Source organism: Cyprinus carpio, chromosome B2, assembly GCF_018340385.1.
Source record: "Cyprinus carpio isolate SPL01 chromosome B2, ASM1834038v1, whole genome shotgun sequence".
Taxonomy (NCBI): Eukaryota; Metazoa; Chordata; class Actinopteri; order Cypriniformes; family Cyprinidae; genus Cyprinus; species Cyprinus carpio.
In genome coordinates this window covers 23,386,062-23,401,424 of record NC_056598.1, presented here as the reverse complement: position 1 = coordinate 23,401,424, position 15,363 = coordinate 23,386,062, and the positions used below count along the sequence as shown (strand labels likewise).

Genomic DNA, 15,363 nt, shown 5'->3' with positions numbered 1-15,363 from the left:
AATGAATCAACTAAACCAAAAGATGCAATGAGAACAAAAGTGCAGCATTATACCTCCCTGGCCCACATCAATACATGATAACAGTTTTAAATCCCCCTTCCTCTAGTACACCATAATGAAAAGTAAACTGAGCCCAAGCTCATGTCTGTTACTGAAGTGACAGCTGCACATATCTATCACTTAGAGAACAAAAAGCACTTAAAGAGTAAACTGGATCTGTCATGTTAGACACTTCTTATTTTGGCTAGGTTACTAGGGTTTTCAGTTGGGGTATATGGACACCTGGGGGTTCATGAAGGAACTGCAGAGGGTCTGTGGAAAGATCAAAATATATGCTTCAAAACATATACGTCTGTGTATTACAGAATTTATTTATTATTATTTATTAACCAGTTTACATTCTTGCTGCGAGTAATTAAGAAAGGGTTTGTTTATGTCAAACAATAACATTACCAGTCACAGACATATAGTTTACATTTAAAATGTAGGGTTAGCTACAAAAAAAAAAAAAAAAAAAAAAAAAAAAAAAAAAACAATATACATTATTTAAAAAATATAAATCAATAAAATTAAAAAAAATTACAAATGTCAGTGTGTAATGTTTAGCACGACATTTTCCACAGTTTTTGTTCTCACAATTCATATTATTTCCTTTTACACCTCTTTTTTCTCATTTCTTTGGCACCCTTATGAGACCCATTTGTGGTTGTCTTTAGCTTTACCTTTACTCTTCTGTCTTGCTGTTACTCTGTTCCATTGGCTATTTAGTGGCAACTTTATTGCTGTTACTGGATCTGCCCTTCGTCTGCTCCCAGCCGTTGATGCTCTTTCTGCAGGTACAGGATCCTGCTCTCTGGCCTTCTTCTTTGCTTCATCCACCTTCCACATGACTCTCTTTGTCCAGTCGCTGAAAGGATCGCAACAGAGTCTTTTCCCAGATACAGTCTGGATCCTGGAAAGGAAGGATATTTTGTTATTATTGCTCATATTAGCAGATTTATCTGTATCTTTTTATGTACTTTAGCAAAGATAACTTCATATTGAAATCTTTCTGCTGTCTTTATTGCAATGTATGTATTTCTAGCAAAGTTAAGCAGACAGTCTAGTTTATCTTATGACCTTGTCTACTGTGGTTTACTTACACAACTGCATTTATAGGACACAGTGCTGTAGTTTGTATTCTGTAATTCAACACTTTGTCAAAAGGTATTTTTCTGCATCTTATTTTGAGGCAACAGCTCACTGGACGTCCATCTGTACATGTAAAAACAAATGCTGACAAATCAATTGCTATGATTAATCCATATTTAATTTCATACTTCATATTTTGGTTTCAGTAAAAAAGTTTTCATTTTATTCCTAAGCAAAGTCAACATGTACACAAAACCACTCGGTTCTACAGCAGAGCTACAGAGGTAAAGTCTCAAAACCACATATGCTCAGACTTCAACTTCACTCTCACTTTATTTCAAACCATACCACAAGGCATATATGCACCTCATTCACAGAGAAAAACTTACCAGCAAACACACTGAAGGACCCGAAAACGATCCAAAAAACACAAGCCGTGAAAATCAGCATCATCTTGTTCAAGTCTTCTGGCCGAACTGCTCTGACCAACTTGGACAATAGTATTAAAGGAGGAGGAAACCGCACATCTGCCTACCCTCTAGACATGGTAGTATCTGTGGTAACATGGCTGCCCAGTGGAAGACTATGTGCTGCTAATTCAGTTCCCCACAGACTGGAATAAAGCTGTCATTTTAAATCTCCACTGGTCATAAACACAACAAAATGACTAATATGGGACTGGAAATCATTATTCATTGATTCATGAACTTATTTTGTTGTTGCTTTTTTCCTCACTTTATACAATAAGTGTTTGCTTTTCTCTTTACATACTACGAGGTGATATTTTTCTTTAGGCGAAGCTTTAATTTGCAGTTACAATTTCTACGGCTGTCCTACACACAGATTTTGCTCGTGTTCAAACTGGTCACATGAATTTGCCATGTTGACCAACATAAAGCTGTTTCTTTTGAAATGTACTTCTGTATGAGCTGTACCTATTGGAACACTATTGGAAATCAACAATGGACCTTTTTTTTGCATTTTCCCTAATATGACAGCAGCTTTAGGCTAATCTCTGTAAGATAATACAATCATTTAAAATCAACTTCTCTTACTGGACTTTAATTGTAGCATTACCGAAGAAGAAGCTAGGCTAGCTAACCAATAGGTTTATTTGTGGTTAAATTGGGGCTCAGTGGAACAAATGCCTGGATGGGGCCTTCAGCCAGAGACAGGGTTTATTCACCTACAGTCTGGGATGAAGGTCATCAAACAAAGTGATAAATAAGTCCCCAGTGATCTGAGTGACAAAACATGCAGTTGGCGGACATTTTTATCCAAAGTGACTTACATTGTAAGGTGCATTTTTTTTCTTCAGTTCATGCATTTTCAGGTAATTGAACCCATGACCTTAAAGTTGCTAGCTCCATCTACTGTTTCAGCTACAGGAACACTTAGTAACTAAATGCGCATACACTACTTTTCAGAAGTTTGGGATAGGTAAGATATGTAAATGTTTTTGAAAGTGTTTTAAGTGGCTCACCAGAACTGCATTTATTTGATCAAAAACAGTAACATTTTGAATATTATTAGACTATTATTCAAAATAGTTGTTTGATATATTGATATATAATGATAGATTTTTTCACTATCCTTGATGAAAATAAATTGCATCTTAATGTATGTTTTGGGTCTTATTATGAATGATTTATTGGTCATCGCTTTGTCCTTGTAAGCTTTACACACTTTGCCTCTGAAACAATTCTAATTTTCAGCCTGAAACAATATCTTTTACTCCTTCCCACCAACCACTGAGCCCAATTTTTGATCCTATCAGTTTTTGTCAAATTACAGAAGTAAAATATAGAATAACCAGTATGGATTTTTCATGTCTAAATTCAAATAATAACATGTTCCATTTCAGTCAATTGACAGTAAACGTGACTAAAGACTGGACCGTCAACAAGAGAGGAAAATGAGAGGGGTAAAAGACAAACCACATGCAAATATTTAAAGCAGTTCATCTGTAAGTAAGCCACAGGTGCACTTTCACCGTCACTCAAAACCAAATGCAACCCTGACATGTGAAACTGCTCCTGGGCGTATCTACACATGACTGTACTTCCTGTGTCATCACACATACAACATCTGTCGAAAATGTATTCATGTCTGTTATGCCTCTGTGGTGTCATATAGTATTTGATAGCATTTGTTTAGTTAAAAGAGAATGTTAAAACGCATGTCTTGGAAATAACACACGTGGAAACTAAACAAGGGGGGAAACCCCACCAAACCAATGCTAGCTCTGTGAATTAGGATGTTGTTCCTCCTACAGTTTGGTCGACAGTTTGCAAAGCATCCCCACCATGAACCTACATATTGAGCTCTTTCAGTGAGGTTTTGCTTTCTCACACCCTCTATACCACTAATCTGGAAAGCATTGCTCCTTTGATTTTAGCCATTATGGAGCATCACAATGGGCCACCCATATACTTTTCCATCATATCATCTAGTCTTTGACTGTTCATTTATAAGATAATCTTTGAAAAATTGCTTCTAAATGTTCCTCATTTATATGTCGTATTGCAGGGATAGGCAACTCCGGTCCTGGAGGGCCACTATCCTGCAGAATTTAGCTTCAGCCCTCATAAAAACTCACCTGCCTGTATCTATCTAGTAATCCCAAAAACACTGATTGCCTTGCACAGGTGTGTTTAATTAGGGTTGGAGCTAAACTCAGCAGGACAGTGGCCCTCCAGGACCGAAGTTGCCTATCCCTGTCGTATTGGATAAAGGCATCTGCTAAACTAATACATGTAAATGTTATGGCTGGAAGGCTATCAGTTCTCCAGTCTAGTATAATGCAGTGTCTAGTAGCATTAGTAGCACCTGCCCCTTTTCCCCTTGATGCACAATGTGCTCTTTTGTTAAGGCATTTTTAATTATTTATTTAAATGTTTTGTAATTAAATACCCTTTTATGAAGGCCTGCTCAATCCAACTATTAGTAAAAATTAATTAATAATAATTTAGCCGTAAATAAAATGATTCAAGTGATGACCTTTAATCTTATGATCTCATCTGGCACCATCCCTCACGTTAATAATGTTGCGCACTACACGTCCACAGCTGCTGGTAAGTGGAGTTCTGAGTGAAGCAGTGTGCTTGTATACTTATATTAAATTATTATTATACAAGAACGACGTGAAGAGAGCATGTACAGCTGTTGTTTATATTGCTGTGTGTAGCCTGTGGAAATAACATTAGCTGCGGCAAGGGGCTATTGTTACAGGGCGAAAACGAAGTGAGACGTGTGGGTACATTTGCAAAGCTATATTAGAAGACATGGTCAGAAACAGGCAGGGTTGAACACCAGCAAACACATATGGCACAGACAAGACACAAAGGTAATCCGTTAAACAGGTGTGGGTCTTCGATCGGCAAACAGAATCCAGAGGGCTTGACAAGAGGGGTAATCCAAGGAACACAAGCAATAGTCCAGGCAAGGTGCAAACAAAATTCAAAAGACAAGATGAAAGGGTAATCCAAAATACTCAGGCAAGAATCAGAACAGAGAAAACAGACAAAGCAAGACTAAGCTAAGACTAGGAAACTTAAGCAGGCTCTGTAACATAACTATCACTGACTAGCAACATGTGCATGCAATACTCGGCGTTGAATTGTGGCGTGAGACTGATTAATATAGTGTGTGTTATTGGTAGCAGCTGTGTGTGATTGGTTTCAGGTGAGCTTGTGATTGGTGCAATGGAGCATGGGAAATGTAGTCCAGGATGATATGTAACAGTCTATGTGGTGTGAGAGTTAATATAGTGGGAGGGCGACCTCTAGTGGCAAGTGGACGGAAGTTCATGGACAGGATTCGTGACAGCTATAATATTATTGTTCAATATTTTCCTAATGACAATTTTATGATTGCTTTAAAAAGTAACTATGAACAAGTTTTTCCCATTTTCTATCACAGAATAAGGCAGGTGATGCATAGACTATCGATACTGTCTCTTTGAATTTAAATGTAGATTTAAATCTAAAACCCTCTACGTGAACCCACCTGCCTGAATAACATTTTATTAAAATTAAATATTTATTATAAAAATAAATATTTACACAGCAATAGCCTATAAACAAAGGTGCCTGTTCTCTTTAGTTTTTGCTGTTTGACTGGGAAAAGTTTAAAGGACGTCGAGGGGTCTTGTCTTTTTTAATGTTATCTGACTAAAAACTATTCATACTTTGAATTATTATTATTACAGTATTTATTAAAAAAACGTAGAGTGCCTTAAAAATAATTATCACAACACTGGTAAAACAGTACCGATTTTCTCATCCTCCAAATTATACTTATCAGTCCTGTTTTTATTATCATTATCATTAAAAAAATGAATATTTCAGAGCAGGATTAGAATAGAATAAGATTTTTTTTTTTTCCTACAACAGCAACTGTAGTGTTTACAACAGCAAAACCATCATACCCTATAAACTCAATAATAATAATAATAATAATATAATTCAGTTTCTTATTCCAGAGTAATTAAGAAAAAATATATTTAAAATATTTAAATATTTATATATATATATATATATATATATATATATATATATATATATATATATATATATATATATATATATATATATATATATTACTTAAAATGGTCTTTTCTGTTCTGTGATTCTTTTTCAAAACTGCGTCATGGCATTTGCTGCTGTATCAATACAGAAGCATCCATTTCGATACATGTATCAGAAAGGAGCACACCCCTATTTAAAGCCGTGTTCCATGTGACCCTTTTAATCTTTGAGCACTTGCCCCTCCAAAGGTCTCTGCATGGCCCTGCTTTCCACAATGCTCATCTTTCGCTTCATTCTGTGCCCCATGGGTGTTAAACGAGAGCTGGTAGAAAGTTGTCTTCTTTCTATTTAGCACAGCTGGAAACCCGCAAGGAGCTATGACGTTGATGACTGGCCAAATTAACCACAGGAAAGCAACGAGGACATTCACTATTCCTCAGAATTGGGGAAGTGGGTGTTTAGAAAAACAATTACCTACTAAAGTGTATATTAATTAATTATTTGTGTGCTAGAAGAACAGTTAGAAAAATCATAGTTTGATCAATTAAATCTAAGATATAAAGGCAGCAGCTATTTACCTTTAGTGTAAAAATGCTGTTTATAGGACACTCAGTGTAAATAGTGATAGATGCTACTTGAACTAAGCAACAAATAGTTTTTTTTTTATTTATTTTTTTTTTTTTTACATTAAGTGCAAATAGTGATACAGTGTAAATAGAAGTAACATACTATTTACACTAAAGTACTTTCTGCGCAATAGCCGGCAGAGTTAATCAAAGTAGCGCTAACACTCTAGAATAAGGAACACATATTCACTATTAAATAAGAGTTTTCCCTGAACAAACTCCTAATTTGCTGCTTATTAATATTTAGTATGGTAGTTGTTAAGTTTAGGTGTGGTGTGGATTAGGGAATCTAAAATATGGCCATGCAGAATAAGGCATTAATATGTGCTTTATAAGTACTAATGAACAGGCAATATGCGTGTTAATAAGCAACTAGTAAATAGCAAGAGCTACCGCTGTATTTTATTTGTCTATTCAAGACATATTTTTTTACATTTACCCTAAAAGTCTTGTATAATTTGTGATGTGTTTTTTTTTTTTTTTAATGTTTTCAGTTCATCCTACAGTGCAGGATAGAATTTAGTCAGAGGCATCTCGATTTGGTTTATCATCGCTTATGATGTTTCATTGCTCACAAGTGGTTAAACTGTTACTATACCATATTGATTTTTACCTTTTTGTAGAATGCCTTGTACATTTAAGTTTACTTCAAATGTCCAGACAGTGGTCCATCTATTTTCTGAAAAATAACTTCAATAATTTCATTTGACTTAAAATATTGATATTTAAAGCTACATAGATTAAATTACTTAAATAAATTACTTAAAAGTAGTCGGACACAGAGGATTTTAGTTTATTTGACAACATTGTCTCTATACATACAATAAAACAAAAATACATAATCAAATATTTTAATAATTTTAATAAAATACAAATTATAGATATATATATAAAACATATACAATTACGAAAACAGTCTTTTTAAAAGTAATCCTATACATTGATATATATTTTTTTTAAATCGCAACTTAAGGTGTGTGATGTACAATGAAGTACAATAAAGAGAAAACCTTTAAAAACGCAAAATCATACAGTTCACCCAACAATTTTCATCCAAGGGGGTCAGCATTTAAATCTGTGCCGATAACCGAGTCCTATTTGTGGTGGATGTATTCACAGGAACCGGTGTCACAGACTAATGAGCTGTTTTGTTTGATACTGACTGCAGTTTTTTGTTCTTTTCATCCAGGTAATTCATGGCTTTTTTGGCCCATGATGAGGAGGGATCTGAGCAGATTATTTTTCTTTTGATTGTAAGAAATCTACAGAATCAAACAAAACAAGATATTGTATTATTACACATTTCCCAGTCCTTCTATGAACAATATTAGGTAAAATAAAGCTTTTATCCTGCCTTAAGTTCATGTCTTAATAGTACAAGATAAATTTGCAATAATCTGAATAGATTCTCACCTCGCAGCATCCACAGAGAACAAGGGTTTGCTCTGGATTGTGTAGCTAACCAGATTCTTCAGAGGAACTTTAGTATCTGTAGTTGTTAGACAGCTTGATATAACAAGAGCATCTGTTGGAGATTAAAGGAAATTAATTTAAACTTTCAATTTAAAAACCTTACAAATCCAATTAGCATCACCATTTCCACCATCAGTAATGAATCTAGTGCCAATTCATACAAGACTTTCTGTATATTAGTAAGAATGCGTGAAACCCACCTTGACTTGAGAACAAGACCAGAAGCCACAGCAGCAGAACTGCATAGTAACCCAACATCCACGACTTCATTTTCTAGTATGGTTGTCACCCGTGATGTGACCCTCAAGAAAGTCGAGTGTCTATTTAAGCTCTGCCCTGAACTGGGACACATGGAACAACCGCCCACCGATACAGCTCCACTCTCACGCCACCACAAGCAGAAAACTTGTGTAATACTAAACAAACCACTACCCAGAACACTGGTCAAGGTTTTTATTAATAATGACAGGTCATAAAATGTCACATATGGTGACAAAAATGTCCAATGAACTGTTGTTGTCTGTGTAAGATCCAGACACAACATGAAATCAATATTTACATATTGATAAACTATCATAGTTGGAAAGAAGGACATTTAACACAATCTGTATTTGAAACATGTAATTTTAATATAATGTTTAATATAATGAATAGCATCACCTATAACTGACAAATTAAACTTTGCTGTAATTTTAACTCTGTTTGATGTATTTCCTGTTTTTTAGGTCATGGTAGCCTGCTTCTTTCCCCCCACCACATTTAGGGGCTTTTATCATGCAAGCAGTATCAGAGTGCATATCAGATCCTTGTGGTTGAACGTTTATTATGAGAAAGTAATCACTTTAACGAACAGTTAACTCAATGACAGAGGAGAGAATGATCCAAACGTTATGGTTTATTAATGTTAAAAAAGAAACAATTTAGATAGCAGAAAATAGAAATGAACAGCCGACAATGTGAAGACAAGACTCCAAAATGAACACAGGAGCCACAAGGCTGTAATTATAACTCCAGGTACGTTTAAGTCATTTGGTTAGAGCAGTTTGGCAGTGTATTTTATTTTTTTTTTAAGAAAGAACAAATTTTAAACTTGTACAAAATAAGGATCAAAGAATGTGGATCAGTTTGTTTTTGCTTTATGATTTTTTTCAATTTGTGAAGGTCCTGTAAACTGAAGCATTTTATTTTGTAACTGTACAATACTGTACTCTGTGTACCCATAAGTACACATGAACTAGACGAAATGACTGGCAACATGGGCACTATCTTCTCTAATACATTAGAATCTGTTGCCCCCATCAAATTGAAAAAGGTTAGAGAAAAACGTACTGTGCCATGGTATAACAGTAATACCCACTCTCTCAAGAAAGAAACTCGTAGTCTTGAACGCAAATGGAGAAAAACTAACTTGGAAGTTTTTAGAATTGCGTAGAAAAACAGTATGTCCAGCTATAGACAGGCTCTAAAAACTGCCAGGGCCGGGCATATCCACAAACTCATAGAAAATAACCAACACAATCCAAGGCTTTTATTTAGAACAGTGGCTAGATTAACAGATAACCAGACGCCACCAATCTAAATATTCCCCCACAGTTTAATAGTAATGACTTTATGAATTTCTTCACTTATAAAATAGATAACATCAGAAATACAATAACAAATGTAAATTCAACAGCGTCTAATACTTCAGTTTCATCCATCGCATACAAAGATAAACTGCAGTGCTTTACAACTATAGGACAGGAAGAGCTAAATAAACTTATCACTGCATCTAAACCAACAACATGTTTATTAGATCCTGTACCCACTAAATTACTGAAAGAGTTGTTACCTGTAGCAGGAGAACTGCTTCTCAATATTATTAACTCGTCGTTATCTTTAGGTCACGTCCCAAAACCATTCAAGCTGGTGGTTATTAAGCCTCTTATTAAGAAACCACAACTACATCCTAGTGAACTGGCAAATTACAGACCCATTTCAAATCTTCCATTTATGTCTAAAATTGTAGAAAAAAATATCTCTATGAAGAATTTCAGTCGAGTTTCAGGCCCCACCATAGCACAGAAACTGCACTTGTTAAAATTACAAATGACTTGCTTCTTGCATCAGACCAAGGCTGCATCTCATTTTACTTGATTTTAGTGCTGCATTCGACACCATAGATCACAACATACTAATAGATCGATTACATGACTATACAGGTATTCAAGGGCAGGCTTTAAGATGGTTTAGATCCTACCTGTCCGTTCGCTACCACTTTGTTTATTTAAATGGGGAGTCATCTCATTTATCACCAGTAAAATATGGAGTGCCACAAGGATCTGTCCTAGGTCCTCTGCTATTTTCAATATACATGTTGCCCCTTAGTAATATTATTAGAAAATACAAGATTAGTTTCCACTGTTATGCTGATGATACTCAACTATATATTTCAAAGAGACTAGCTAACAGAGTGTGTAAAAAATGTAAAAGATTGGATGACCATTAATTTTCTCCTGTCAAATTCGGATAAGACAGATATATTACTTATTAGACCAAAAAAGAGTACACAGAATCTCGTAGATTACAATTTGCAACTAGACGGATTTACTGTTACTTCCTCTACAGTCAAAAATCTGGGTGTTATATTAGACAACAACTTGTCTTTTGAAAACCATATTTCCCATGTTACAAAAACAGCACTCTTCCATCTTAGAAACATTGCCAAGCTATGAAACACTTTACCTGTTTCTGATGCAGAAAAGCTAGTTCATGCATTCATGACCTCTAGACTGGACTATTGTTATGCACTACTAGGTGGTTGTCCTGCATCTTCAATAAACAAGCTGGTAGTCCAAAATGCAGCAGCTAGAGTTCATACCAGGCCAAGAAAATATGATCATATTATCCCAATTTTACAGTCTCTGCACTGGCTACCTGTTAAGTTCCATATCAGTTACAAAATATTATTACTCACCTATAAGGCCCTTAATGGTTTAGCTCCTGCGTACCTAATTAGTCCTAGCACACTACAATCCATCACGCTCCTTAAGGTCACAAAACACTGGACTTTTGGTAGTACCTATAGCAAAGTCCAATAAAGGAGGTAGAGCATTTGGCTCCCAAATTCTGGAATAGCCTTCCTGATAATGTTCGGGGTTCAGACACACCCTCTTTGTTTAAATCTAGATTAAAAACACATCTCTTTGGCAACGCATTCAAATAATGCATCACATCATTTTAGATTGCAGTTATATCTGATCAAATGTGCATTATTATTCTTTAGCTTGGGTTAAACTCATTAATTTTACTTGGTTGGAACAGCAGCTATGCTAATTATGCCTCTATTTGTTTCTCTGTTTTGCCACAGGATTTACACAAGCTCTAGTCTGGATCCAGAACACCTGAGAAGAGATGATGCCAACCCCTCAGAGGACCTCAGATGATGCCAACCCTGAAACATCATACAGAACTACCAAATTTTGCTATAAGTTTGACAACCCCCCAACATGGAAACTCAGGCATTCAAATTTCCTACTCATAACTTTGACTTCTGTGTGCAGTCAACTCATAAATATGATTTTTCCATTATCAGTATATACAAAAGTTTAATAGGACTAAAGTCCGGGACACACCAAGCCAACTTCAAAGAACTAGCGACGACGAATGCGTCGGCAGCGTCGGACCAAAAAGCTGCGCTTGTAACCATAGACTGTATAAAAACATGGACGTAGTGTCCGTGACGTCACCCATAGACTCCTGAAGAGCGGATTTGAAGCTCAAAGTGTGCAGAGCGGGCCGCAGCCATCTTGGCAGCGCGTCACCACACGACTCTCCCGGATAATCGAAAATGGGCAAAAAGGCGGGAGCTGGTTGCTGAAGCCACGCCCACCTAGCGCAACGGCATTCTCAACAGCGGCAATCCACCTGCCACTCAAGTGGCCCCGCCCTTAATTATGCAGAACTTTAAAGCTTAATATAATTTCAACGGATGAGTTATAAAAAAATTCACCCCCCTCACAGTTGTCATGAAAGATATACGAGATAAACGCAGATACTGTATATACGAAATGTAAACAAAGCAGCGATTGCTTACCATTTTGAATATCAGTAACATTAATAACTTTAATCATTTTAAGCGGCTCATGTTGTTATGAAAACATTCACGTATTAGAATGATTGGGAAAGATCACGTAACATTTAAACAGCCTTCTGTCTGTATACCGCCTTCATTCACATGCTTGTTTTCATCACTTTTGCGTTAATTCTCGGCACTGACTCGTTTGCTAAACTGAACATCCAATCAGAGCTCTCATTCGTGCCGACGTCCCAGACTCTGATTCAACATGTTGATTTGGGCAAACTGCCGCAAATTTGAGCCCGACGAGAGCCGACAAGTGGAACATACCAAAACTAGCCCAACCGTCACTCGCCATCAGCCCGACGATAGCAAACAGCCGATCGTCGGCTTGGTGTATTCCGGGCTTAACAAGAAATAATCCAGAGTGAAACGGGAACAGAGCAAAACTACAAACCAAAAGTTGACATCACAACAACACTACCCTCAGGTTAATACAAGTGCCTTACTAAAGCCCATATGTGCAGGTCAGTCCAGTGTCATTAAGATGATTATTTTTGTTTACAATTACAATTATATTGCTAAGCAAAACAGCCTTGAACATTTTTCAGTGACCTTCCCATTAATTTCTGATTACCAGGTGAGTGTATTTTAAAAGCAATTGGAATTCAGCGTTCTCAATTGTTGCTGGCATCTTATAAAGTTGTCTAGAATGCACCATAAATCACTACAAAACCTTGCGGACGACAAAATTGACATCTTTTTCTTAATGCAATGCTAAAAATATCTTCTCCACACAGGTTTTCATTATAAGTCGTGGTTAAAAAGGCACTGCATACCAAAATGTTTCCATACAGATACAGATAAAATCTAAATAGTTGTCAAATATTGGCAAATATTCTCATGCATAAAATTTCACTCATATTTAGGGCTGCAAATTATATAATTAAGACCCCAAGTATTTAAACTTCTCCCTTAAGCAAAAGTAACCACTGATAATATATGGCTCATGCATGATGGTTGATGACATTAATAAAGACTCTGTCTCTCCCCCTTCCTCCCATTTCGGCCCATCCAGCTGAACTGTCTCTGTGGTTTCAGAAGATCCTCTCCAGTCCTGTTCCAGTGGTTTGATTCTTGGGATTTCTGTTTTGTGTGTTGTGTGTCCTCTTATTTCTATTTTCTGTGAGTTCTCCACTGGAGGAGTGCATATTGGTTTGTAGAGCTGTAAATGTGCATATTAATGAACATTTTAAAATACCTTTAGACTGAACATAAATACTTAATAGTAATTGTAAAGGGTATTAAATTGCAATAACACACAATGTTTTCTTGAACTCTGCAGTAAATTTTAATGGAAATCTGGTTTCTTTACTTACAAGATGATTTATAGGCAAATTATTTTAATTCAAATAAATTGCATTCAAATGTCTTATTAATATGTTACCTCTGAGCTGATGTTGTATTTGTGGTTGACATATTCTTTGAAACCAGTCACAGAATGATGAGCTGTTTTGTTTGATACTGACTGCAGTTTTTTGTTCTTTTCATCCAGGTAACTCATTGCTTTTTTGGCCCGTGATGAGGAGGGATCTGAGCAGATTATTTTTCTTTTGATTGTAAGAAATCTACAGAATCAAACAAAACAAGCTACTGTATTATTACACATTTCCCAGTCCTTCTATGAACAATATTAGGTAAAATAAAGCTTTTATTCTGCCTTATGTTCATGTCTTAACAGTACAAGATAAATTTGCAATAATCTGAATAGATTCTCACCTCGCAGCATCCACAGAGAACAAGGGTTTGCTCTGGATTGTGTAGCTAAGCAGATTCTTCAGAGGAACTTTAGTATCTGTAGTTGTTAGACAGCTTGATATAACAAGAGCATCGATTGGAGATAAAAAAAGAATTAATTTAAACTATCAATTTAAAAACCTTACAAATCCAATTAGCATCACCATATCCATCATCAGTAATGAATCTAGTGCCAATTCATACAAGACTTTCTGTATATTAGTAAGAATGCGTGAAACCCACCTTGACTTGAAAACAAGACCAGAAGCCACAGCAGCAGAACTGCATAGAAACCCAACATCCACGACTTCATTTTCTAGTTTGGTTGTCACCCGTGATGTGACCCTCAAGAAAGACAGTGTCTATTTAAGCTCAGCCCTGAACTGGGACACATGGAACAACCGCCCACCGATACAGCTCCACTCAGACGCCACCACAAGCAGAAAACTTGGGTAATACTAAACAAACCACTACCCAGAACACTGGTCAAGGTTTTTATTAATAATGACAGGTCATAAAATGTCACATGTGGTGACAAAAATGTCCAATGAACTGTTGTTGTCTGTGTAAGATCCAGACACAACATGAAATCAATATTTACATTTTTTTTAAACTATCATAGTTGGAAAGAAGAACATTTAACACAATCTGTATTTGAAACATGTAATTTTAATATAATGTTTAATATAATGAATAGTATCACCTATTACTGACAAATTGAACTTTGCTGTACTTTTAACTCTGTTTGATATATTTCCTGTTTTTTAGGTCATGGGGGCCTGCTTCTTCCCCCCCACCACATTTAGGGGCTTTTACAGTATCATGCAAGCAGTATCAGAGTCCATATCAGATCCTTGTGGTTGAAAGTTTATTATGAGAAAGTAATCACTTTAACGAGCAGTTAACTCAGTGACAGAGGAGAGAATGATCCAAACGTTATGGTTTATTAATATTAAAAAAGAAACAATTTAGATAGCAGAAAATAGAACTGAATAGCCAACCATGTGAAGACAAGACCCCAAAATGAACACAGGAGCCACAAGGCTGTAATTATAACTCCAGGTACGTTTAAGTCATTTGGTTAGAGCAGTTTGGCAGTGTATTTATTTATTTATTTATTTTTTTAAGAAAGAACAAATTTTAAACTTGTACAAAATAAGGATCAGAGAATGTGGATCAGTTTGTTTTTGCTTTATGATTTTTTTCAATTTGTGAAGGTCCTGTAAACTGAAGCATTTTATTTTGTAACTGTACAATACTGTACTCTGTGTACCCATAAATACACATGAACTAGACGAAATGACTGGCAACATGGGCACTATCTTCTCTAATACATTAGAAGCTGTTGGCCCCATCAAATTGAAAAATGTTAGAGAAAAACGTACTGTGCCATGGTATAACAGTAATACCCATTCTCTCAAGAAAGAAACTCGTAGTCTTCAGCGCAAATGGAGAAAAACTAACTTGGAAGTTTTTAGAATTGCGTAGAAAAACAGTATGTCCAGCTATAGGCAGGCTCTAAAAACTGCCAGGGCCGAGCATATCCACAAACTCATAGAAAATAACCAACACAATCCAAGGTTTTTATTTAGCACAGTGGCTAGATTAACAAATAACCAGACGCCACCCAATCTAAATATTCCCTCACAGTTTAATAGTAATGACTTTATGAATTTCTTCACTTATAAAATAGATAACATCAGAAATACAATAACACATGTAAATTCAACAGCGTCTAATACTTCAGTTT

The 15,363-nt window shown here is 35.9% G+C and overlaps 2 protein-coding genes and 1 pseudogene across 4 annotated transcripts; all 3 read right to left on the bottom strand.

The window, feature by feature from the left end:
• Positions 1-623: 623 nt before the first annotated feature.
• On the bottom strand, positions 624-2,013 carry LOC122136317 (C-C motif chemokine 21a-like). The gene is made up of 4 exons (XM_042719171.1): positions 1,969-2,013; positions 1,533-1,662; positions 1,143-1,254; positions 624-952 (listed from the first exon to the last, which is right to left on the bottom strand). Exons 1-4 carry the CDS (start codon positions 2,011-2,013, stop codon positions 688-690), a joined length of 552 nt encoding a protein of 183 aa, XP_042575105.1. The 3' UTR covers positions 624-687.
• Positions 2,014-7,133: 5,120 nt separating this feature from the next.
• Positions 7,134-11,885, bottom strand: LOC109110774 (annotated as a pseudogene).
• A 422-nt stretch (positions 11,886-12,307) lies between these two features.
• On the bottom strand, positions 12,308-13,996 carry LOC122136257. 3 transcript variants are annotated; one of them, XR_006154047.1, is made up of 4 exons: positions 13,857-13,996; positions 13,596-13,688; positions 13,264-13,444; positions 12,308-13,041 (listed from the first exon to the last, which is right to left on the bottom strand). XR_006154047.1 is itself a non-coding variant. In XM_042718729.1 (4 exons), exons 1-4 carry the CDS (start codon positions 13,924-13,926, stop codon positions 12,763-12,765), a joined length of 627 nt encoding a protein of 208 aa, XP_042574663.1. In that variant the 5' UTR covers positions 13,927-13,996; the 3' UTR covers positions 12,308-12,762. The 3 variants fall into 3 exon arrangements, 1 of the variants encoding a protein (XP_042574663.1); XM_042718729.1 differs by having other exon boundaries at positions 13,853-13,996; XR_006154048.1 differs by having other exon boundaries at positions 12,308-13,444.
• Between the last annotated feature and the right edge of the window lie 1,367 nt (positions 13,997-15,363).

Excerpts from the sequence above, each read along its gene's own strand:
- LOC122136317 (XM_042719171.1), bottom strand. The coding sequence starts at position 2,013 with ATGGCAAATTCATGTGACCAGTTTGAACACGAGCAAAATCTGTGT. Across the intron at positions 1,255-1,532 it reads GATCGTTTTCGGGTCCTTCA|ATGGACGTCCAGTGAGCTGT; the intron begins GTGTGTTTGCTG and ends TTACATGTACAG. Across the intron at positions 953-1,142 it reads TGTCCTATAAATGCAGTTGT|GATCCAGACTGTATCTGGGA; the intron begins GTAAGTAAACCA and ends CTTCCTTTCCAG.
- LOC122136257 (XM_042718729.1), bottom strand. The coding sequence starts at position 13,926 with ATGAAGTCGTGGATGTTGGGTTTCTATGCAGTTCTGCTGCTGTGGCTT. Across the intron at positions 13,445-13,595 it reads TTCTCTGTGGATGCTGCGAG|ATTTCTTACAATCAAAAGAA; the intron begins GTGAGAATCTAT and ends TTGATTCTGTAG. Across the intron at positions 13,042-13,263 it reads AATACAACATCAGCTCAGAG|CTCTACAAACCAATATGCAC; the intron begins GTAACATATTAA and ends GCACATTTACAG.